The following is a 27,222-nucleotide window of genomic DNA, read 5'->3' as shown; positions in this document are numbered from 1 at the left end:
GAATAGTCTAAGTAAATGTGTTTTTGTAATAAATGCCATTACCCTATCAAATATCCCTTTGAAAGAATCCAGGTCTTGCAAAGCTATTTATTATGGAAAGCTAAAATGTGGAATTTAGGTAGCTAAGAACTGGAGTACATAAGGATGAATGTCATTGACAGTCCAGGTAACTGGAGTATTGCCTGGAACTGAGGTCCCACTTAGCTACTTCCCACCACTACTACTTATTTTCTGTCAAAGTTTCCCTTAGAGTCATTTTCCTCATCTAATGGTTTTTCCTTTATTTTTTTTTTCTCAACTTAGTATTTGAGCTTGTTGCCTATTTAAAATAGCCTCTCTTAAGCAGTGAGACTTCATACCCTTTGGAGCTAGTAACTCATAAATCTTTGCATTATCAATTAAAGCTTTGTTTTGTCTTGTTTATATATTTTTCCTTTGTTTCTTCTAAGAGGAATTAATAGTAAAATAAGATTTATTGCCCATGAACTGTCCTAGATAGTGTTTTTCAAGTACATAGAGGGATTTCAGTTGGAAAATCTGGTATCATTACACTCATCCATCAAAGACTGAATGACAGAAAATAGGCTTAATTGAAAGCAGAAGGTATTTCAGCTAGACACTAGGTAGGACTTGAACCCTGTTCTCCTTTTTCTAACTTCCTTGTTTCTTAACTTTCTTCTATCAATTTAGGGTATTTTTAATGAGTACCTATTAAGGGGGTTAACTACTATTAAATGAGCAAGACAGGCTAGAGCATAAGTTTCATTAAAAATGTAAAACAAACAGTTTTATCTACTACTTAACATTAAGAAAATGAAAATGTACTCTCATTTAATGCATATTTTTGGTACGTATTTATTGTATAAAAAGATAAATATGCAAAAACCTCTGATTCCAAAATTAAGAAAATGACAACTTTTTTGTAAGATTGTCACATTCAAAACAAACTTACCTTCAGCTAAAAAAAAATAATCTTTGGTGCTAAATTAGGAGTTTTCCATATCAGCATTTCTAAAAGTTTACTTAAGCTACAGTAAACTAAAATTATTAAAATTATAATTAAAGAATTATTTCTAACAGTCTGTCATAAATTATAATTATTAACGGTTGCCAACAACAAAGAACAAATATGTTATTGTTTTACATTCCTTACTTTACTTTCAATGTAATTTCCATATTTAGTACGTAATATAAAAGCTATGTAAAAATGTGACCTAACCTTCTTTAGAAAGAATCTATTGAAGCAGAAACTCTGATTTCTTTTCCCAATGCATAAACCATGTCAACTGATAAACAAGGCTTCCTAAAGCTAACAAAAGATATTTTTCAGTTCAGTCCTTAAAAAGAGGATAAAGCCATACACATAAATTTCTTATTACATCGTAGAACTTTCCAGATGATAACAGCAGAGAGTTGATAAATGCTCACTTTGCCTACTATGTAATCTTAAAGTAAGACAAATAAAATGATAAAAGTTAACAGTTTTTTCAACTGGTATATGATCTCACAGTGACAAGATCTTTGGGAAAATATAATTGTCTTAGCATTTTTGAGAGCCCAAGAAGGACATGCTAAGCATAAACAGATAACGAAAATTATCTAAGTTTCAAGGTAAAAATATTGAGAGAAAAGAAAATCCATATGGCTAATGTAAGATCGACTATAGAATCTATATTGCATTCTTTTATTTCAACCCAATTTCTATATTTAGTACATAAAATGTAAGCCTATTCTACACAAATATAAGTTCCGTGAATGTAGGGATTCTGTACTTTCCATTACTGCTTCACCAGTGGCTGCCATAGTGTATGGCATATAGCATAGGTTCAGTAAATATTGGTTTAATGAGTAAATATGTTAGCAGAGACTCTGAAAGGACATTGCAAAATTATAAATGATTCTGGTGAAAAGACATAAAGTAAATGAATGTTAGTGTAAATGTGACTCTTGCATGAACTTAGATTTAAATTACACAATTCATACATGTATTTGTATGCACAAACATGGAACAAAGAGGCGACTATAAAGGATTGAAACTAACTTTTAGGGATTACCAAACCCCGAAAGACTAAACTGCAGAACTGTAAAAATTTAAGTGTTAGGTTCCTGACTTTCAAATAAATTTGAGCTTTCTAAAATGCAAAGTTTAAGGTTATATTCCTATTTTCTGGGGCAAGGTTTTATTTATTAGAAAAAGAGCAAAGAGTATCAGAAAATGTCTTTTATAAGTTTGGAGAAAGGTGAGTTGGAACCGATAGACCTCTTGCGCAAAGCTACAACCAAAGCTTAATAATTGGCAGTGAATGAGAAATAACCAATTAATTCTGTATCGTACTCAGTAAAAATATTTAAAAATTTTTTGAGCTCTTTCTAACAGATATGTTTGTGTTATTCTAAATAATTTATATTTACTAACTCACAAAGCTTCCAACAACTTGTGGAAATAGAGACCACAATAATACTTTGGCAAGAACTGAGATACAGAATAGTTAGATAGTTTTCCATAGGTCGCAGAATTTTGTCAGAAGTAGAATTTAGATGCAGGTACTCAATCTCCAGAGGCCTTTGTTCTATCTACTCTGTCTACTGCCTCCATGAAAAGGAATGGCATTCAAAGAGAATGACAGAGCTCCATTGTACCGTTGGCAGCATCTTTTCTCAAGCATTTCCTCACTTAAACATGCAAAATGAAGTATGAGGGAGAAGAGAGACAGTAAAATAATACCTAGAAGTTTTAAGTGAGTTCAATACTCCTAGCCAGGATAAATAACTTTTCATCTTTAGAACAAAAAGAAGAGAAAGGAAAAACTAAAGTCCTTGGCCTGAAGGGGTTATAGTACGACATGACAGAAGGAATGCAGATGTCTAGCAAGGTCCTTTGCCTCCTGCATACAAGACCCATGCAGCTGTTTTTTGAGGCTGGCTTTGGGTAGGGTCAGCTTTGTACCATAAACTCACAGAAGAGATTTTTCCATTATGATCCCATTGATGACACCAATCAATTTAGTTTAAACTTATCCTTAGTGATGAAAGACTAAAATCTTAATTTCTGTGCAAGCCCTTTTGCATATTGCTGATTAGAATGCATGTACTGAAAATGAACAAAATAAATCTACAAAAACAGGTATACCTTTTCATTTTGTTGTACATTTTACCATAGCAAAGAAGTGTTGAGAGATGTTTTGTTTAGAATCAGAAGAATGTAAGAGTTAGGTTTCCTGATGTTCAAATAAAGTTGAACTTCCTGAGTACAAAGTCGAGAATCAAATTCCTATTTTCTGGGCAAAGTTTCATTTATTAGTGACAAAATATGAATTTTCTGCTTCAAAGATAAAAGACACAAATGAGTTTTAAAGCCCTGGGATAGTTATTGCAAAACTAAATTTTAATGAGTTAAGTGTAAATGAATTGGAAACACGAATCTCAGATTTCTATTAAAATATACATGAGGTTACAAGTTATGAAGAAAAAATGCTTGGCAAAGTACATCTCAGCAGTTGCCAACCGTAAAACATTTGAGGCTGGGTGTGGTGGCTCACGCCTGTAATTCCAGCACTTTGGGAGGCAGAGGTGAATCGATCACCTGAGGTCAGGAGTTTGAGACCAGCCTGGTCAACATGGCAAAATTCTGTTTCTATTTAAAAAAATAATATATATTAAAAAAGAGAAAAAAGAATACAAAAATTAGCCGGGTGTGGTGGTGGATGCCTGTAGTCCAAGCTACTCAGGAGGCTGAGGCAGAAGAAGTGCTTGAACCCGGGAGGCGGAGGTTGCAGTGAGCTGCTATGATAATGCACCACTGCACTCCAGCCTAGGTGACAGAGTGAGACTCCACCTCAAAAACAAGAACAACCCCATTTGAGACATTTTATCAGTTGTCCCAATATCAGATGGTAACTGTTTTTTTTTTTTTTTTTTTTTTTTTTTATCCTTTGTTTGCATCACTGAGTTCTTTTAGGTTTGAAGTGCCTTCCCTAGATGAATTGCTTTAGGATGTTTCTTATTTGTTAAATCTCAAGCATATACAAAATACAAAGTTTATATTTTCCCAGGATATATAATTTAGCTCTTTAGTATCTTATCAGAGAGGAATTGCAAACTCAGGAATACTCTTCTGTATATTCACAGAACATCTACACCCCATGCAGATTTACCATATGTACTAAGTATCTATGATCACCTGTAAATACAAGGAATGTGTATGAGTAATGAAGAGTCTGCTATACTTTTGCCTGCATTGAAAAAGTCTGCTATACTTTTGTCTGCAAAAAAAAAATATGTGCTTAAACCACATATTTTCAGGATTTGTGTTTAAAAGACTTGCCTATGTTTAATTTTAAAAAATAAAGGTAGAAAGTGAACAAACTGTTTGAAATATTTGATATGAAAAGCTTATTTAGTTTGTTTTATTGAATGAAACAGAGAAAACAGAATCCTACATAGAAATAATTACTTCTGTTACCTGGAAGTTTAGGATATTTTTATGATAAAACTGAAATTGTCATGAGAAATAATTGCTATTTTATTTATTTTATCTTAATTCATTATCTTTATTATCAGTTGTTGTCTGACAGATCACAGAATTCGTGGCCCACTAGTCTTAAGATAAAGAGTTTTGAACATTTCAAGCTCCTCGATTTGTCATGAAATCAAAATGAAACATTAAAAAAAATTAGGAACTTAAATGCCAAGTTTTTATAACATGAACATTGTTCGACTGTACTTATTTGGGTCTAAATTATCTTTGTATTTCTCTAATAAACCCCACCAAGCAAATAAGAAAATACATTGCCACCGATGACCTTGTCTTCCTTATTAAATTATTATGATGCTCCACAAGGTCTTGTCCCTTCGTTTCCTGCCCTAAACATTCTGCACCGTTTACTAGATAACTTACAGCAAGCACTTAAGTAGGCTTTTGCAGACTATAATAGTGCATTATCTTATTTTATCCTTAAAATTGTGCCTTGAAAATGGTTGGTCAGTTCTTTTAATCTAGGTATTATGAATGTGACGTTAAAAAGTTCCTGAAACTCTGTGAGCATTAGTATCTTCATTGTGGTACTTGCCATTTCGCTTAAGCCTGCTTGGAAGATAAAATGAGAAAATGCATATAAATATCTTCATATGAATGATTCAATAAATATCAAACACTATTGGTACTATTGCATAGGATCTCTTGGTAGGATCTCTTGGTTATTAACTGATGAAGTAGACATGAAAAGGTTGAATCTTCTAACTTCTGCTCTGGCACTCTCCAGGCTTCCCATTGCCCAAAATATAATGTCTAAAGGTGTAGTTAAAACCTTTATGTTCTCCCTCCTGTTTATTTTTTAGCCCAATATTCCCCAACCCTTTAACACACTGGCATTCTAGCCAATCCAAGCTGCCTGGCAGACACTCCCTCCTGCTCTTCCAGAGTACAGACTGTATAGAAGGTCTTTCCATCCAATGAACTCATACCCATCCTTCAGGACCCAGAACAGCTGCTGAATGAGTAAGCTTTGTGGTCCCTCAGACAGTCAGCACCTACTGCCTCTGTATTTCCATCAAATTTTCTTCATCTCTTTGTTTAATGGCTATCATCTCAATTTGTAGCATTTTTTTGGTCTTCTACACAAAACTGTGCATTCTTTAAAGGCAGAAATTTTGTTTCCAAAAATTCCTGTTCCCTATGCCTATCCATTTGTTAATATATGCAGAATTGAATTTTCTACTTTTTTTTTTTCATCATGCTGTCACATATGCTCAGGATGCAGATCATAGAGAATGAGGGCTCTAAACAGTGTTCAATTAAACATTTAAGCTAGCAGATCTGGTTCTTCTGGTTCAATGTGGTTCCCATTCGTAGAAAATGTTTTACTTGTTTGCCTGATAAGCCAAGCAGGCTGGCTAAACTGTAAATTGCTCCATAAACATTGAACTGCTCATCAGGACTGCCTATTCCTCCACCTTCATTTCCTGAAAGTCATTTCTTGCTCACTGTGCACCAGCTGCACTGATGTCGCTACATACACTAAGCTTGGTTTCTTCCTCACAGCATTTGCAGAGGCTGTGCTCTCCTTAGAAGGGTCTTTTCCCATCTTCCTGGGGCTGCCTCTCTCCTCCTTCAGGTCTTGTTAAGTATCAGCTTCTTTCATGAATGTGAAAAGTCGAGTTATTCTCCTTCAGCGCTCCTACTTCTTTTCTTCATGACATTTTTAAGTCATAATTTATATTAAGCTGGTGCAAAAATAATTTCATTTTTTGTCAATAACAGTAATGGCAAAAACTGCAATTACTTTTGCACCAACCTAATAGTTATTTTGTGTGATTGCTTACATATATTCATCTGCTTCTCCCATTAGAAGTGAGTTTCATGAAGGCAAGGACCACATCTGTCTTGATTATTGTATAACAGCGTTTCATAATTATTATGTGTTGAATGGATTTATAAAGAAAAAAATGAATACAATAAGCACAGGTGTTATATATTGGGGTATGTATCAGACATAGCATTTTAGTTAGCTGAACAACTTCAGACAACAAAGACTGTACAAGGAGAACCAATCAATCAGTCAATCAATCAGCTAACAAGCCTGCAGTGACCCACAGGTCATTTATGAAGCAAACTCTGTTAGGCGTCCTACTAAGTACAGGAGATGGGTCAATATACAAACCATGGCTTTCCATTGTTTTTAGGACGATGAACAAAAGACTTGGTGGTTTGCTTCAGACCCTCTCAGCTTTAAGCGACTATCCCCCTCACTGACTGTGACCTCAGCCATCCTGGCCTTCTTTCAATGTCTCCAAAATGCCATTCTGCTTATTGCGAATATTATCCCACTTTATTCATTAGAAAAGATACACAAGATCAATTTACCTGACTATCTCACAGGCTCTTACTGTTTCTGGTCTCTTTCCTAAGCTTTCCCCATTTCCCAATGAACATATCCTTTAGCCTGTGCCCTTTTTTGCCAAGCTGTTGTTGCAACAGACATCTGTCTTTCCACACTCCTCTGGGACTCTTGTGACTTTCTATAAACCATATAAACAAAAACACACATTTTACCCTAATGCAACTTGGAAGAGAATTCTATGAATCGTTGTCAGTCTCAACAATAGAGTAAGTGTATTTGCTTGAGAGACCATGGTGCATATTTGCAAGACTGTAAAAAGTTCATTAATGCAATGGAAAAGTGCCCCAAGAAGGTCACAGAAAAGTAGGAGAAAAGTTAAAAAACATAGAAGCAATCAAGTTGAATTTCATCTTAGAGTTTCATTTTAGTCCTTTAGAAAGAGTCTTTTGGGCAAATAAATTCACTAATATTAGAATGATTTTTATAATATAAATAGCATGTTTTTACCAGCTGTACTGGTATTAAATTAGAAGAATTAATCTTAAGAAAAACAAAGGTAAGATTTTACTTGCAGTTCTTCCTTCTTTGCCAAACAAGAACCTTTTTGTCCTTCATGTTTTGACTACATTAACATTTATGTTGTTTGCATACAGTTGATAAAACTGCACTGAATATAGTGTCATTCCAAATTCATCAAGACATACCTCACGGTTCCCCAGTATGAACTAGTGATTAATGCTGCTTGTTACGCCTCTAGTGTGACTTTATAAACACAAGCCAGCTGTATTCATCTTCTAAAGTTGAAAAATGAGAACTAGCTTTTCTCCATTTAACTTTTTCTAAAGTTTCTGCAAGATGGTGCTCATGTTACAGTTAAACATCAGCTGTACAGCTTTCTCTTTCTTTAGCTATTAGTCCCTTAGGTATACGTCTGTAATCAAAGAGAGGTCAACTGTATCCAAATAAAAAATATGCCAGAATGTCTCTGGCATAAATCTCTCCCTAAAGATTCAGTAGTGTTACTTCAGGAGACAGGAAAAAGCACTATGCTTTATCTAAAAATCTAAGAACTTAATTTATTTAAAAAATAAAACTGAGTTATCCAGTTATCCTTACAGAGAGCTATGCAAGCATAGGATTTCCACGTTACTCATCAAGTTGTTTTTCCTTTTGCTAAGTTTGGAAAGCACCTTAAATAACCATAGACAAAATATGGCTCTACGGGACCTGAATGGCCACTATTGCTGAACACTTTTTCTTTTGTTATAAGCTCCAGAGAAGACACATTAATTCAAAGTCCTTGTGAGTATTGTAGTCATTGCACAGTATCCAATTAATCCAATTAATTTTAGAAGCAGCATAGAGCCAATTCTTGACAAACGTATACAGTAGATGAAGAACATCTTTCTATCTAGATCTCAGTTTCTTGTCAAAGTTTCTGAATTTCTTCACTAATAATTACTCGTTCTATTCCCAATAACAGATGGAATGTCTCTTATGGGTATGTGGATTTTCCTTACTGCACTTGTCTTACATGTAAATCCATCTCTTAATGTACATTGTATCTTGAAGCCCAGAGGCTTCCCATCATTATAAGGAGCAGTGAGTTCCAGTGGAGTCACATTGAAAGCTACTTTTCATTAGAGCACTGCTCTCTCTGACTGATCCTACAAATCTTAAATCAGAAGTCATTTAAAACAGTTTCACCACTGGGAATATATTTACTGATGCCTCCTATTTGCAAATAAGCATAACAAGAGCAAGCAAATTTCCCATCAGTTAATGCCATTAATTTCCAAATATTCCATTTACTTAAAATTTTTGCCTCTCCTTCTCCCTTCTATTATAAACTATTTTTTCAGGCTGGTGGTTTGATGCTTGTGGCGCCTCCAATCTAAATGGAATATTCTATGGTGCGGGACAAAACCATGGAAAACTGAATGGGATAAAGTGGCACTACTTCAGAGGGCCCAGTTACTCTTTACGTTTCTCAACTATGATGATGCGACCTTTAGATTTTTGAAAGCCCAATGTCAGAAGTGATTATAAAAAAAGCAACAAAGAAATCTGGAGAAGCTACCAGGCGAGAAACTGCTTGAAAACTTCGGAAGTGAACAATATTGTCTCCCTCCCAGAAATAAGTGGGAGGGAAGTGAAGTCACCAACGTTTTTGACTCTGAATCTGGAGCCCTTTGAGTTCACAAGAGTCTCTACTTGGGGCGACAATGCTCACATGGCTCGACTATCAAAAATTCCACTGACTGTCGGGCTTTAAAAAGGGAAGAAACTATTCAGCTTGCTGTGCTTCAAACTACTAGTGCATCTTATTCTGGAACTATGGTAGCCAGATGATAAATATGATTAATTTCATGTAGAACAGAAAAAAATAAGAGTGAAAAAAGTAATATACATGAAGAATAGAAACAAGCCTGCCATAATCCTTTGGAAAAGGTATATGACACCAGTGAAAAGGTGTTATATCTATGCAAACCTACTAACAAATTATACTCTGGCACAATTTTGAGAAAATTTAGAACAGCATTGTCCACTGAGTTGGTTAAATGTTAATGGATTTCAGAAGCCTAATTCCAGTATCATACTTACTAGGTGATTTCTGCTTGCCTATCTTCAAATGAAAATTCCATTTTTGTAAGCCATAATGAATTGTGGTACATGGACAATAACTGTGTGATAAAAACAAACTCCATTACTCTGATTTTTGATACAGTTTTCAGAAGAGAAATAGATATAATCAAGGAAGAATATATGTGGTGAAAAATTACCACCCCCATACTATTGTTTTCATTTACTCTAAAAACTGGTTGAATGATATATAAATATATTTATAGCCTGAGTAAAATTAAAAGAATGTAAAATATATCAAGTTTCTAAAATAATATACATGCATTTAATATTTCCTTTGATATTATACAGGAAAGCAATATTTTGGAGTATGTTAAGTTGAAGTAAAACCAAGTACTCTGGAGGAATTCACTTTACAGTATCTATTTGCATGTGTATATACATGTAACTTCATTATTTTAAAAATGTTTTTAGAACTTCAATACTCACCCTGTTATGTCTGGCTAATTTAAATTTTGCTAACTAACTGAAACATGCCTACCAGGTTCACACTGTTCCAATTTCTATAAAAGAAACACCTTGAAATCTATGAAAAATGAAATAATTATAAATATCATTGTACATAGCATGTTTATATCCAGGATAAACTTAATAGCTGATTAATATGGACTATGCAACACTGTCGTTAATTGATGCAAATAAACAAAAATGCTTAATAAACTCTACTATATTTCTTAATAACATACATCACTCTTCATACTTTTCTCTTTCAGGCTGTTCCCTTAGGCAATTTTTAATTTTAAAAAAGTATTATCAAGGAGAAAAATTGGCAAAACTATTGTATATAAGGGAAATATATACAAAAAGAAAATTAATCAAAGGCACCTGAATAAGAAAAATTCTGACTGCCAGTTGCCATAAATAACTTAATGAAAATATTCCTATGGGACAATCTATTTTAAGTAAATTTTGGGGGTGCTTGAAGTTACTACAGTATTTTATTAAGAAATCTTCCCTGCCTCTAAGTGTCTAAGGTTATAATAGTAAACAGTTTTTATTAAAACATGAGTCACTATGGGATAAGAAAATTGAAATAAAGCTATTGCGTCTCCTCTCTTATAAAAGAGACAGTTTTTAGCAAGGTAGAAATACCAGTTTCTGAGTTGGTGACTTGATTCACTATGCCTTAGTGGTTTCCTCCATTTGAGAAAATAAAGCTACTCACATTGTTAGGAAAATATTTTTAAAGTTTACCATCAAAACTTTTTTTATATTTCTGTGTCTGTATTCAACCCCTTTTTGCCTTAAAGTGATATTTGCAGGTATTATACCATTTTTCTATTCTTCGTGGCTCCTTCATAGCAGGTAAGCTCTCTCTCTAAATTAAACTTCTGACTGTTTTCATTTAAGGGAAAGAAAATGAGTGTTTTGTTGTTTTGTGTTCCTACAGAAATTTTTTTAACCAGACTTTGGATAAAGAATACTATTTCCAAATTCATATTACCAGAATAAAATAAAATAATGAAAAAAGCATAATATTTACTGTTTTGTTGTCTGGGTTTGAGAAATGAAATATTGTTTCCAATTATTTATAATAAAGCAGTATAAAAGGTTTTATGGCTCCATTATGTGCATTGTGTAATAATGCCTACATGTTTATGGCAATTTAATATGTATATTCTTTGCATTTAATTATTTCAGAATAGGATAATTAGGTATTAGAATTTTGCCTTTAAAATTCATGTGGTTTCTATGCAAAGTTCTTCATTTTGACACAACATTATTTGATTTAAATAAAATTGAAAATAATATTTGTGCAACTTTATTTTTAATACATACTTTACAAAATTTAAATTTGAGATCTATGAAGATATAGAACCATTGAAAAAAAATCTACCCAATGAACTAAAGCCTCAATCTTAGAAAAACTTTCAATCTGGGATGAAATAAGAAAGCTTAGCCTCATTAGAATGGTAGATCAAAGCAGTGGATCTCAGTCCCATGTCCCTACAATATGATGTGTTATGTCCTGCCAATTATTAAACGCTATATTATCATGTGACAATGGACAATATATTCTGGGAACTCTGCATGTAGACTAGAAGGATTTATGTTAAAAATTTGAGTTTGGTGTACAAGGGGAAAAGGAAGGAGCATAAAGTAGATGCTACTTGTCCCTCTTGCCTGACATTCCATCAGCAGTCTTATCATTTAGTCCTTGCAAGAAGTTTCTTATTTTTGGCCTTGATTCTGATCCTATTTCTATCACATGGATTCAAACCTTCCTTAATTTCCACCTAGATGATTGGAAAAGATACTGTTTCTCCTGCCTCTCTATGCTGTTATTCACCTTGTAACCATGAAAGCTTATTCTTTCTAAAGCTAGACTTGTGAACATTTTTTCCCTGCTTAAAACACTTCAATGTTTCCTCACTGCTCCCTGAATTTAAAATAAACAGGTCAAGTTAATCTCAACCTGCACTCCAGACAGCTTCATTCTACCTAATCAGTATTCCAGTTGAAACAAAGAAGCCCCATGGTCGACTACTTGCAAAAATGATGCCTATTCTTCCCCTTTCTGTATTCATACCCTTTGCAATGTGCCTTTGTAGCTTGTTCTGTAAAGAGGTAAAATCTATTTCCTTACTTCCTGGATGGCTAGCTCTGGACTTGCTGTAGCCAATAGAACACAGCAGAATTGATGACTGTGTGCCAGTTCTGAGTCTGGTCAGAAAAATTCCACCTTTGGCATGAAAAAAAGCCCAGCATAGCCTAATGGAGGATTAGAGACACCATGTAGGGTAAAGACTAGTCTACCAGCTGTGACCAACCTAGACCAGCCAGCCCACATCTGACCCATGGATGATTCCAGAGACATGAATGATCTCAACTGAGATCAACTGAGCCTAGCTCAGATCAGCAGAACTGTTCAGTTAAGGTACATAATCATGAGAAACAATAATAGGTTGTTATTTTAAACCACTACATTCTCTTTTTCAGAGTTTTGTTAAACATCATTATTGTAGTAGTAGCTGATACAGAATACAGTACTGCAGCCCCCACCTACCCTTCTGCCAGCCATGTGAGTTTTATGCATCCGGAGTTTTCAGAACTGCTCCCTAGAATGTCCCTTCCTTCAGTTCAGATGGGCAAAACAATCCCCATCGTGTTGCTTCATGACTCCCTTTTCTAGTCCCCTCTATTAATTGTCACCGTCTCTATACTCATATACTTTTACAGCTCAACATATTTTGCTTGAGTTTTAGAAAAGGCTGCCTCTTACTTGTTTTTTTAATTCCCCACGGTACCTACCAGAAACTTGTTATGTGTTGAATGGGATTGAATTGCTTTGAAAGATTAAGAAATCCCTTTTACCTATACAAAATCCAACTCTCAGATTTGACCACTATGTTAAGTCATTTATTTTCTGACTTTAAACTTAGGCCATTCTCCTCCAGAAAAAGATGTCCAAATTTATAATTTTAGTTATCTCAGATGTCTACTCTATTATCAACTTTGCTGGAACATATGTATTGTGTAAATTGAGGGAAACCTACATGCTTCTTTTAAATTTAAAACTAGCAAATATATAAATGGTACTATTTAATGGTAATTACTCATTTATTTTTTACACATATATTATTGTTATTTTATGTAATATGATTTATAAAACACAAATTTGGGCAGCTTAGGATTTAAGATTCAACTAAAATTTTTTTTCTAGTCAATTTGGCTCTTTTAATAAAAGTAACCTCTTTTAATTCATGGTCAGTATGTCCTCGTGTATTTCTCTAATCATTATTTTATTAAGTACTTACTCTATATCATCATTGAAGTTGTGATAGTGAACGCAATAAAGGGATTCCAGGGAAAACTTGAAGTCATTATATCTCATGTATTCTTTCAAAAAAGCAAGTTAATAGAGTCACCTTCAATGAGGAGTAAATGATAGATCATGGTTAAAATTTAATAACTCCCTTTTAACACAGGACAATCTCAAACTCTGACATGTGAACTGTCATCAAAATGTAAAAGGATATTTTATTTTATTTTGTTTTGGTAAAGAGGAGGCTGCGTCCTGGTATCTTTTACAAACAAGCTTCTATTCCTTTTTATAAATATATATTTTATTGTGTTTTAAGTTTTGGGGTACATGTGAAGAACATGCAAGATTGTTGCTTAGGTACATATATGGCAATGTGGTTTGCTGCCTTCCTCCCCATCACCTATATCTGGCATTTCTCCCCATGTTATCCCTCCCCAACTCCTCACCCCGCCTCGCTGTCCCTCCCCTAGTTCCCCCCACCACCACAGACCCCAGTGTGTGATGCTCTCCTCCCTGTGCCCATGTGTTCTCATTGTTCAACACTCACCTATGAGTGAGAACATCGGTGTTTGACTTTCTGTTCTTGTGTCAGTTTGCTGAGAATGATGGTTTCCAGATTCATCCACGTCCCTACAAAGGACACAAACTCATTGTTTTTTATGGATGAATAGTATTCCATGGTGTATATGTGCCACATTGTGCTAGTCCAGTCTATCATCAATGGGCATTTGGATTGGTTCCAGGTCTTTGCTATTGTAAACAGTGCCGCAATGAACATATGTGTTCATGTGTCTTTATAATAGAACAACTAATAATCCTTTGGATATATCCTCAGTAATGGGATTGCTGGGTCAAATGGAATTTCTACTTCTAGGTCCTTGAGGAATTGCCACACCGTCTTCCACAATGGTTGAACTAATTTACACTCCCACCAACAGTGTAAGAGTGTTCCTATTTCTCCACATTCTCTCCAGCATCTGTTTTCTCCAGATTTTTTTAATGATCACCATTCTAACTGGCATGAGATGATATCTCAATGTGGTTTTGATTTGCATTTCTCTAATGACCAGTAATGATGAGCATTTTTTTCATATGTTTGTTGGCTTCATATATGTCTTTTGAAAAGTGTGTTCACATCCGTCACCCAGTTTTGAATGGATCTGTTTGCTTTTTTCTTGTAAATCTGTTTTAGTTCTTCATAGATTCTGGATATTAGCCCTTCGTCAGCTGGGTAGATTGCAAAAATCTTTTCCCATTCTGTTGGTTGCCTGTTCACTCTAATGATTGTTTATTTTGCTGTGCAGAATCTCTGGAGTTAAATTAGGCCCCATTTGTCTATTTTGGCTTTTGTTGCCAATGCTTTTGGAAATAAGCTCCTATTCTATCTCTTTGTGAAAGTAGTCTGCCTACTGCCCATCCATTCACTCTATCTTGGCCTCCGGGGGAGTCCATGTGCAGGTTATGAAGGTGAAAGCTTGGAGGGCACCGCTATCATGCAGCTGTGCCACAGAATTATTATGACTAACTTACCTGAGTTTCTTTTACATTAATTAAATTTAAACAATATAGATAATGAGGGGAGAAATATCAGATATAGATGATGGGGGGATGAAGTCAGCAAACCACCTTTCCATGTATGTACCTAAGCAACAATCCTGCATGATCTGCACAGGTATCCCAGAACCTAAATTACAATTAAAAAAAGAAAAATAAAAAAATAAATTAAAAAAAATGCATCACACAACTTTTATACATACATTTTTGTTTAAAACTGTATTTTATATTATGATTATCTCTTTACTTATAAGTTGTTAAATGTTGCTTTGCTTTTAAGTAAATTTGTTTTTAAGTGTTAAAAAATATATATAGATATACTTTCTAGATATGCTGTAAGGAACTGAAATCAACTAAAGTATTAAGCTTTGTAAGTTAAAGATGAATTTAAAAGAAAATATTATAAGCAAATACTATACAATTGTGTGTACTTTAATACAATGAATAAACATTAAACAGTGGTGTGAAAGGTTAGAGTGAGAAGATCATGCAGGCTGTAAATTAACTTAAATTTTCTATTAAGAGAAAGGCACAAACAATCATAATATTTATACTGAGATGCTGGATTATAGTTACATAAGCCCTCCCCTTGGGAAATAATTTTACAGGTTTAAAGGCATAATGTGCATTATATTTAACAGACACATTGAGCAGCTACTAGCATCCAGGTAAAGCATGAGGAAGGTACCTAAAGACACAGAGATAATTAAGGCTTATGGACAGTCACAATTAATCAGAAAAACAGACAAGACGAAATAAATAAGCAGTACAAAAGTGTTAAACTTAATAAATTAATATATGTTAAAACCACAAGAACACTGAGGTGGGAGTGATTGAACTTGCTTCAATTTTATGTTATCTAAAGTTGTAAAGAATAATAAGTGTGTGAAAGATGAGCACTTCCATGCAATAGTAAGTTTTATATAGAGATATTTTTTAAATTAAAAGGAGCATGTAGGTATCCCTCAGTTTGCACAAATTTTCATAGAGGATAGTGGCTATGGCACTTTGGGAAGCTGAGGCTGTTGAGTCGCTTGAGTCCAAGAGTTCAAGACCACCCTGGGTAACATGGCAAAATGCCATCTCTGCAAAAAATACAAAAATTATCCGGGCATGGTGGGTGTGCACCTGTAGTCCTAGCTGTTCCAGAGTCAGAGGTGGAAGGATTGCTGAAGCCCACCCAGGAGGTGGGGACTCGGAATAGGAAATGCAGAGTCATATAGGTGTCAGAAAGCATGGAGTTGTGAGGAACTCCACATTTTTCAGTATAAATGGACTGTAACGCTTATTTGAGGGAAGAGTGCTAGGAGAAGTGGCTGGAGGTTGGGCCACATAATGAAGGACTTGAAGTCATGTTCCTAAGCTTAGGCTTTATCCTCTCATTAGAGAGAGACAATGAAGAGTTTTTCACTTGCTACAATTAGAAGAAAAGTTGGAAGGGCATAAGAATGGAGAAGTTTGGACCTGTGGGAAGGCTATTTATTATAGAAGCCTGTTAGGATGGGGACCTGATCTACACAGCAATGACAGTATAAGTGAACTAAAGAGACTGGATTTTGAAAAATATTAAGAAAAAAGAATAAGGAACTTAATAATTGCATGAGAGGTAGAAGGAAATCAAAATCCAGATTTTGTCTTGATTAATTAAATAGGGGACAGTATAAATGACCTAAATAGGAAACACAGGTTTTGGGGAGTAGCTAATGAGCTCAGTTTTACATTGAATTTAGGAAGTAGTGATTCAAGTTTGGTAGTTGGATATATGAGTCTGAACTCAAGAAGGATAAAGTGTAAGATTATGATTAGACACAGAGGAAATCCAGAGAGGACTGAAGCCATAGGAGATGGATAATCAGGGTGGTAATTGTGAGGATGGCCATGAGACTGGGTATTTCTCTAAGTGGGAGATGAACCTGGAGTAATATGAATAAGAGTATTACTTATTCTTATAATACAGTTGTGGGAGGATGCTTCCACAGCTGTAACTTTGAAATATTTAAGTATTAAGGGAGTCATCAAAATTTTTAGAGCGCCTCTCAATTTAAATGCACCCCATATGTAGTGGTTGCATTGGCCTGGATTGAAACTAGTGACCTACTTCCACACAGTTCCTTACTCTGCCATTTTTGGCATGCTTTCCACTACCCCATGCTCATTTCCCTGCAGTCTTTCTATTGCTCCAACCCCATTCCTTCCTGATTATATAGACCCACAATATATTTAGTCCTATACACCCAGACTTCCATGCTGTCAAAAGTGCAAACTCATGATGCTTTTCAGTAGAAAATGTTTATTTGGCTTAAAATATTTTAAGGTGTTTTATTGCTTTCCAACATAACTTTATTTGTTCCAAGAAACATTTTATGAAAATATTCATTTCAAACTGTCATAATCCTTTTGCATTGTTGCACTGAGCTTCTGCTTAGTGACTCATGAGGCAAAAATCATGGTGAGCAGCTGCTTTCTCATCTGGAGCTCAGGGTCCTCTTCCAAGTTCCTTGTTGGCAAAGTTAAGTTATTGGGGTTCTAGAACTGATGTCCCATTGTTCTCTGGATGTCAGATGGGGATCATACTCAGCACCTGTCTACTCTCGGGGCAGGAGATCTGAATGGGCTTGACTTGATCATTTCATGGGGCTTTTAAATATGGATCTACAGGGCCAAGACAGGAGTTAAATCCAACATATTCATTGTCTTGGGGATGATACAGAGGAATTCAAATAGGGGATAGGAAGTCTTGGGGACTACCATAGAACTCTGCCTACCATAGATGGCAAACCAAGAGCATAATAATACTCTGCTTATCAGGAAAAGAATGTAAGGCTTTGAAAATGATGCACATGCAGGAACACATTGTCTAACCTATCGATCTATCCAGCTATCTCCCTATTTATCTACCTATCTAACTGCCTGTATATCAGAAGATCCAGGCCACTGATCGAGCACTGATATTTACCCTGAAAAATTATTTTAACCTCTCTGAAATTATTTCCTCACTTACTAAACAGTGGTACCCTAGTTGCTTTCTACTCATTTTCTGTACCATTTTCAGAATAAAAATGAGATCATTTAAGTATCTATTTGGGGTATAAATTTCATTTCACAAGTCCAGACAAGCAAGGAATATCCCACTACTTTATGTGTTTTAAATCAGCTTAATTTTGCCTACAAACTCTTCATCAAGCCAGCAAGGAAATTACTCCAGTCATTTTGCAACGTCCCCACTCTAGCAGTGTAAAGGACCCAGAGGCAAATGGACAGTCTGTGTCATGGAGACCGCATCTCCAGTCATCTTTCAACATCCTTGATCCCCGAGACAGCATTGTTCTTCTTCCATTGCTTCTGTCAGTTCATCCAGTCCTGCAGAGGCTGAGCCACACTTTGGGTGGGAAGCTACAGAGCCCTTTTCCCCAACACCCCATTTTGCCCGCACTTTGAGGAATTATCTACAAATAAGGCATGGGTGTTTGGTATTTGAAAAACTCCAGGACTTCTTTTCCTCTCTTAGTCTCTAGGCATCCCTACATCTAAGTCTGAGGAAGTCCCTCTTTTTCTCTCTGAGTTTCCCCTGGGACTGGCTACTCCAATGGAAGGGTGCAATGCCTGGAACAACTCAGCAAGTCCAAGGTTGCCCAAGATAATCACCCTTGAAAGGAGACCTATTTCATATGCCCTTGAAATATAAGAAACAAAGAGTAAGGAGCAGTGTCCCAAAGGCTCCACCCACCTTAAATTCCGAGTTCATGGCAGCTCCCTGATGCGCTACTTAAGGGCAGATTCAGAGACACACCCTGTCGGATCACTCTTCAGGAAATCTAACTTAATCTCAGTGGCCTTAGGTTCTTGGACACAACATCTAATAATGAAAAATTCTGGAAATTCATTTCTACTTTTCATGAAACTATCCCTAAAGTAGAGGAGCAAATAACTTTTTTTCTTGAATAAGGAAATACAGGTAGAAAAATATACATTAATATCTTAAAAATTATTCTGCCACACAAAAATTTCAAAACTAAATAATTGGGGGTGGTGGTGGGTGTTATACCTATATTAGTCCTAGTTAAACAGGTAGATATCACTCATTTCCTGAGCCAATTCTAGACAATCCAGGACTATATTTGGAACCAGGGGATCTGAAGTTAACCTTACTGATCTCAGTGTGGTGGCTTATCAGTCTGGGTTGAAGACCTTGATATTCATATGCCCATCAACCCTAAAGGACTCTAATTTCTATCAGTTATGCCAGTTGAAAAACATCAGTTTCAAACAAGATTGTCTGAGTTTTGCTATTTTTTTTTCCACTGGAGCTGAGATCCTGGACTGAATCACAGACTATTTGTCTAGGGCCTTAATAGCACACCTAAGCCATGCCAGCTGTCTCTTCCTAAAGCTTGGATGGTGCCTTCCTGCACCCATACACACTGGCTGAGATGCTGCTTCTTATAGGATGAACCCTTACAACCTCTTAGAAATATCATGACTGGCTTCCAACCGGAGACTTATGTACAGAGCTCCACCATTAGACTGGACCCTTTGCATGCTGCTGCTGCTGATGATGATGATGATGATTGTGAAAATAAAACAATCATAACAATTATAGTAGTTTTAGCATTGATCTTGAATACTGATACTATTATTAGCAAGACTACTGCTAACAGTAGCTAGCATATCTTTAATACTTACTATAAGCCTTTTCATCCTTTGACACCATGATGTGTGCATTACTAGTATATCCTTTATATACAGGAGAAAACTGAAGGACAGATAAGGTAAAGAACTTCCCAAGGTGATGCAGCCACTAAGTGGGGATTACACCCAGCAGTGTAACCCAAAGTTGAGCACTGTCCATTTTTTTTGCCACTAGCCACATATGGCTCTTGAGCACTTGGGAGGTGGCTCATCCAGATTGAGATGCGTTGTAATGTAACATGCACACCGGATTAAGAAGGCTTAGCATATTTTGAATATGATGTAAAAAACCTCATTAATAATTTTATATTGATTACATATTGCAATATCCATTTCTGGAGTGTATTGGGTTAAATAAAATATGCTACGAAAGTCTATTTTACCCATTTCTTCTCACTCTTTTTAATGTAGAGACTAGAATAATTAAAATTACATATGTGGCATGCAATCAATTTCTATTTCTGTTGGCAGAAATAACTGTCCAGAGAGCACACTTAGAGGTATGTATCCTAACATCATCAGTGATTATGCTTAATGCACTAGGTGTGCTACAATTGACCCTTGACCAACGTGGATTTGAACTGCACAGGTCCACTCATAGGCAGACTTTCTTCTGCCTCTGCCACCCCTAGGACAGCAAGACCAACACTTCTCCTCTTCCTCTTCCTCTTCCTCCTCAGCCTAGGCAACATAAAGATGACAAAGATAAAGTTCTTTATGATGATCCACTTCTACATAATGAATATTAAATATATTTTTCTTTCTTATGACTTTCTTAATAACATTTTCTTTTCTCTAGCTTTCTTTATTATAAAAATAGAGTATATTATACATGTAGCACACAAAACATGTTAATCGACTGTATTATCTATAAGGCTTCTGGTCAGATAGGGGAGTCAAAGTTCTATGTGGATTTTTGACCACACAGGGGTCATTGTTCCTAGCCCCTGCATTGTTCAAGGGTCAATGGTCATTTAGAATCTAAATAACACTAAAAGAAAGGTATTAGCACTTCCTTTTTTTACCAATGAAGAAATCCGGATGCAGTCCATTAAGACCTTTGTCAATGACCACACAGTGAATAAACTTTGGTCTCATGATCCCTGATCCAGGGCTCTTTACTCTGTGGTCATGTAAAATTCTTACAATCTATAACCAGGCTGTAGGGATTCTTTGAGGCTTTTAATATTTCATTCTTTTTAGCTTTCCAAGCTAGCCTTAATGAAACTGTTCAGTCTTCCAAAGGAATAGCTTTACAAGAGAAGTTGTCAAATATTATTATCAACTTAACATATTGTATCAATTCACATTGGATCATAATCCTCTCACCACTTTCTTCTTTCTGTGCAGAAACTTCTGGTTCATTTTCTAAAAGATATATCTTCCTTGGGCAATTCTTGAAAAACAAAACACCTTTCTTGTATCAATTTAGCATGTAAATGTCATTAAACATGAACATAAGTCTATAGTCTTTCTGTACTGAATGTTCACTAAAGACTGAAATAAATTTCATATAATCTTACATAACTAAAATTGGGAAAAAGAAAGAAAACTTTTGACTACATAAACCTTTAATACATATAACATAAAATGACTGTGTTTTATAATTTTGGGAAGTTCTACTACTCTGCAAGGCTGTACTTTTACCTTACATCTTTCACTATTTGAAATTATTTCAAATGATGTCCTATTCCTAGCTGTTCTTTGCTTGTAGGAGTGTGACCATTAAAAGGATAGCACTGGAATGCTGCAGGGCTGAGAGCTGGGCCAGAAATGTATTTCAGCAACAAATGTTCTAAGTATGATCCTCAAATAAAAAACATTTCTCCTACAACCCAAGTGCCATATCCTTGTGCATTTGGGTCCCACTGTCTAGAATGCCTTCCATTTTACACCCTGTGTCCAGGGCTGTTGGGAATCTTCATAAAATCATTTAAGACTATTCTGCAACATTCCTTCTGTTATTCTTTCCCCAGTTCCTAGTGACCTCGACAGGATGCTGATGAGTCCATAATTCTTTAAAATTCTTATCGGAGTACCCAGTATAGGATTAGTTTATTGTTTGTGACTGTCTTTTTTCTCAGTAGACTATGAGCTCCTGAGAACAGGATCTTTTTAAACTCATTGTCATATTCTTTAAATTTAGTGTATAACCCAACCTTGTTGAAGATTGTACAGCAAAGGTAATATTTGTTGAATCTCGTCATTTCCTCTCTCTCCCTTGCACTCTGTATTCTAGTCCTGTTGAACTTTCAGTTCATCCTGTTGATCTGATTCTTTCTTGTCCCTATGCCTTTGTACATTATGCATGTGTATATGATGTTTATATTGTGATGTGATATTACAGGCAGTACTCCCTGCAGTACTCCCTCTATATACCCACTCCTTCTTCCAGCCAACCAACTCCTTATCCCTTATTCTTCTTCTGAAAGGTTTTCCTGACTCTTGAGGAAAATAGATCTTCCTTCTCTATGTCCTCGTTACTCCTTGTACTATCCCCAGCATCATACTCTGTGCACCTTTCTGGAAACAAGAAACCTGAAGGCAGAGATCAGGTTGGCTTTGTTTATCACTGCATCCCCTGTACCTGGGGCACTTCCTGACATGAAATGGTTGTTCAATAGATATTTCTTGAATAAATGTTTGAATAAATTTATTCACACAGGCTTGTTATTTTTACACCCCATTTTGCACTTCCATATGTTTTCAGTATATTATTTAGACATCCTTGGAGAGATAATATCGTATAAGGGAACTTTAGGTTCCAAACATAACACAGTTAGAAATGCTTTCCTAGGGAGTTTATTTTACAGTAACAGAAGCTGGTAGCTATCAAGTGGATATGTCTGTATGGGTGCACAGGCAGAATAAAGTTTGGAAACAGCCATCCTGCTGGTGCAGCTTCTCATCTTGTATTTTCCTTGATATTGATTAGTGTTATCACCAACATACTCAGATACACAAACCAGAACCTTAGAGTTAGGTACCCTTCTCCTTTCTCTACTTCCCGATCCACCTTCATAGCAAATCACCAGGTCTTCCTGATTTTGGCTCTTTAAGCATTCTCAAACATCAAACACAGCCCTTCCTCTCCTATCCAGGTCATCAAAATCTGCCACCTGCACAATTGCAATATCCAATTACTATTCTTAAGGCTCTAGCTTTGCTCTTAATTACGTCTTCCCATTGCTACAAAGCTGAGCATTTAGAATTGGAGTATGGCAATCCCTCCTTAAATGATTTCAGTGGGTGGCTCCTTGTCACCTTGAGAATTAAATCCATTCTCTCAGCATGTTAAAACAAGGCCCTCCACAGTCTGGTCCCTACCAATCCTTCTAATCTCTTCTTGGATTTAAAGTTCTAATAACTGTGAAATATAATTCCCCCCATAAATCATGAGATAAGTTCTAATAACTATGAAATATAATTCCCCCATAAATAATGAGATTTCACACATCTATGCTTTTGTTCATCTTGCTTTTTCTTTCTCATGTGCCTCCTTTTATACCCTTTTGTATAATTTGTACTAACCCCTTAAGACTCAATGGACAGTCATCATATTCAGAAAGATTTTTCTTAATCCCACGTTTGGCCTAATGTCTCTCCTCTGGATAACCATAATATCCTGTATATACCACTGTCTCTAGTTTTAAATGCCTGTCCAGTGGTCTCAAAATGCTTATCTTGTTCTTTATCAATAAATGTTTATCTTGTTCTTGTTCTCAAAAATGTTTATCTTGTTCTTTATCAATAACATTGCTGAATATGCACCTCAATATTTGTTTATGTATGTAAATATATATTTATGTGTGCATAAATTTTTATATATACTCATTTATTAATTATGTATTATATATTTTAAGGTATATATAAAATAGACATTGTAAGCATCAGATAAAGGTAATATGACAACATTTAAGGCATTTAAAAATGTCTTAATGCATTGAAAAACACATTTTTCTATACAATTAATAATATTATTTACAGAAAGTAATTGTACCTTGATTGGTTTGTTAATTTTGAATTTAATTCTTTAATTTTGAATTTAATTCATTTAGTCTTTAAATGACTCAGAAAGCTCATACCAGAAAAAAAAAATGGCAAGTTGGACTTCATCAAAATTAAAAACTTCTGCTCATCAAAAAACACATACACACACAAAAAGAAACAAACTGGAAAAAAGTATTTGTATTTCAAATAGATAGCTCTTAAAACTAAAAGATTTTAAAACAACAACAAAAACCTTTTGAACAGTAGAGAAGACTTAGACAATTCACAAAAGAAGATACCGAAGGGGCCAAAAAGCACAGCAAAAAGTGCTCAATAATATTGCCATCAAGGAAATGAGAATTAAAACCACAACAAAATACCACTACACCTGCATGGAAAGGATACATTAAAAGATAAACAACACAAAAGCTGTAGAGTTTGTCAAACAGACAGAGATCTTGTGCATTGCTTAGCACAATCTCATAAAGTTAAACATATGTCAACTCTAGTATTCACAAGGAAGAACAATGTATTTATAGAAAAAAACAACTTCTACAAGAATATTTGTTTTATATATAATAGGTAATATAATAAACAACCTAAATGTGTAGCAAATGATGAATATATATACTTTTTAAAATGTGGTACCTCCAAACAATGAAATACTACTCAGCAACAAAAAGGATTAAACGACTGATAAGTGAACTAAAAATATAGGGCCTCAAAAATGTTATTCTAAGTTAAGGAAGTCAGTTACATATAAATACATTCTGTATGAATTTTCTTTATATAAACCTCTAGATAAGGCAAAACTATGAGACAAGAAGTAAGAGCAGTGACTCTCTCTGGGGAGTGAGATTGACTGAGAAAGAGTCTGGGAGAATATTCTAAGATAAAATAAATGGTCTCTATGTTGACAGGAGTGTGAGTTGCATGAGAATGTGGATTTGGCAAAGTTTATCTTTCTGTGGAGATAAACTGTATAAAACAGTGACTGGATGAACCAGAACCAGAACCAAAACAAAGAATTTTTTTAAAAAGGTACGTGTAAGGAGCATCATAGGGAACAGATACAGGGTACAAGAATGTAGGACTTCCATGGATATACCTTGTTCTATTGATTTTCCTTTGGAACTATGTGATTATTTTATAGAATTATAATGCAAAGTTTATTGAAAAACAAAACCGATACATTGAATGGCAAAGAATTGTATGTGTTAACTGTGCATTGCATTGCTGGTTCGACCAAAAAAAGAGAAACCATTTCAATTAACTATAAAGCACAGTGATTTGACAATATGCTCCAGTGGAATATATGCCAAATGTACCCACAAAATTAGTCATATTGTTGTGGGTAATGTGAGTTTTTGTCATCTGGACACTGCTATGTGTATTTTGCAGGATAAATTACATGAAAAATTATGTGGATGTTTCAGAGACCAAAGTTTCAGACTGGAAAAAAGGTGCTGCAGATTAAAGATCAATTACATTAAATAAAAAACAGGTCCTGTCTCTGAATCAGTATGATCAGTATGGATTCAATATACATTTTACTATCTTAAAAAATTCATGCTTTTTTGCAGTTTATCCTGTAAAGACCTGGGATCAATGACCAACCAAGTAGCAAAAAATAGCTCCAACATCCAGATTGCAATTTCTATTATTTCTCACTCATAGGAAATGGGACATTTTGGAGAAATGGCCGAACTCAGATCTGGGCAGGGGGGGAGGGGGGTGGGAAAGAACCAAACAACAACAACAAAAAAATCATGAGACTATAAAAGGCTAGAGGGGACATCTCGAAAGACTCTGAAATAAACTTAAAGAGGCACCCATCAACAAAAAATAAAAGATGCAATGGACTGAAAGCAAGTATGCTCGAATTTATTGAAAAGGGCAAGTACGCTCAATCTATTTTTAAATGCATTGGACGTCTTTGGATAATGCTAAGAAACAAAATCATTATGTTGAAAACTAATAAACAAAGGGAAAGAATGAAGTGTTTATCCTTCTTGTCCTAGACAAACTGTACTTTAGGGTAAAAAAAAAAGTTGATATGGACGTTTCTCTTTACAGAATGATAAAATCATAATATTACTATATTGCAGCCCATAATAAACCAGTGGATCTGCCTCATGGTTGTTAGCATAATACAAATAAAGAACTAAATATCAAATGACTCCTAATCGAGCACACAACATTGTCTATGAAGCATTCTTGCCAAAAACAAAATTGAATCCAATCGATCCAACCACTGCTAGCTAGATCTAATGACCAACTTATAGTATTCCTATTAAAAAAAATCCAAGCTATTATGTATATTTATAAGATTATCAGAATTTTTGTAATAGAAATCTTATAAAAATATGCAAGTTCAAATGGTAGAAGAGCGTCAGAGACTGGGTTTATTAGATAAAGAAACTCATTTTTAAACTTGATTTATAAATTAGGCAGTTTTGTTGAAATTTGATTGAAAACTTCATTTTCCTTGTTATCACCAGTTTTCTTGCAAAGTCTGAATTTGAACGATTTAATAAACGTTTTTGAAACCCATAAGAACTCTTTATTTGTAAAATTTTAACAGACAAAATGATACCATATCTTGAATATTTTTTAAATAAGGAGAAATAATGAGTAATGTCACAGGTAAATGTACTCATAACACTTGCAAGAAGAAAATCATTTAACCTGGAAACAATATTTACATCCTTCTTCGAAATGATTTTTCTATAACCAGTGTTTCTTTAAAAATCAGTGTTTTTTTTAGAGTGTGTCATTCCTAAAAATAGATTCATTAGGTATTATACTAATAATGTCCATTTGTCAAAAAATTTGGAATACCTTTTAATGTAAAAGAATAAGCATATAGATTAGCTTTAAGTCCAAAAGACTTTAAAAAAAATTCCAAAGATTCTACTATATCTTAGATGCCTTGTTATTATGAAGAGGCTATTTCCTGAGAATTTATGCACTCTATGCACTTCTGAGTATATGCCCTTTGTTTTTGCCTAAATTGCTGGCCTATGTAGGATTCAGGAGACTGTATTCTCTCCTCAACATTTCCCTGAAATCCATCTGAAAAATTCCAGTAAGGAGCAACCGCTTCATCGTAATTACACTTCACAGCTACTTCCACAAATATTATTTTTATTAAAAAAATAATTTTCCAGGGCCGGGCGCGGTGGCTCAAGCCTGTAATCCCAGCACTTTGGGAGGCCGAGGTGGGTGGATCATGAAGTCGAGAGATCGAGACCATCCTGATCAACATGGTGAAACCCAGTCTCTACTAAAAATACAAAAAATTAGCTGGGCATGGTGGCGCATGCCTGTAATCCTAGCTACTCAGGAGGCTGAGGCAGGAGAATTGCCTGAACCCAGGAGGCGGAGGTTGCGGTGAGCCGAGATCGTGCCATTGCACTACAGCCTGGGTAACAAGAGCAAAACTCCATCTCAAAAAATAATAATAATAATAATAATAATAATAATAATTTTCCACCGAGAATATATTATCTCTGCTACAGCCCTCCTTTGGTGGTTTAAAAAAATAAGTAGTTCTTTGTGTATGTTATTGCTGAAACAGAATAGAGAAAATACCAGCAGCTGAGACATGTTAGAAACATTTGTGCTTTCTTCCAAGGCATTGCAAAATTCTCGTTGGGTAGCTTCTTTCTAATACTTAAGACTGTATCAATCCTGTGCCTCTTCCAGTGATTTTATGACAAAGGAATGCATTTTAGTATA

The 27,222-nt window shown here is 35.1% G+C and overlaps 1 protein-coding gene across 5 annotated transcripts in view; it reads left to right on the top strand.

Annotated features, from left to right (window-relative positions):
• Positions 1-27,222, top strand: part of ANGPT1 (angiopoietin 1) — a 431,361-nt gene that overhangs the window by 230,924 nt on the left and 173,215 nt on the right. For 2 of the 5 annotated variants that reach the window (XM_010349275.3, XM_003938593.3), the window contains exon 9: positions 8,702-10,142. The exons of the other annotated variants lie outside the window; for them this stretch is intronic. In XM_010349275.3, coding sequence (XP_010347577.1) covers positions 8,702-8,862 — 161 coding nt within the window. In that variant the 3' untranslated portion in view covers positions 8,863-10,142. Of the gene's footprint in view, positions 1-8,701; positions 10,143-27,222 lie in introns of those variants that run through there. 5 annotated transcript variants of the gene reach the window in all.

Source organism: Saimiri boliviensis, chromosome 15 (genome assembly GCF_048565385.1).
Source record: "Saimiri boliviensis isolate mSaiBol1 chromosome 15, mSaiBol1.pri, whole genome shotgun sequence".
Classification (NCBI taxonomy): Eukaryota; Metazoa; Chordata; class Mammalia; order Primates; family Cebidae; genus Saimiri; species Saimiri boliviensis.
The sequence above is the reverse complement of the archived record's forward strand: the minus strand, read 5'-3'. Positions and strand labels throughout refer to the sequence as shown.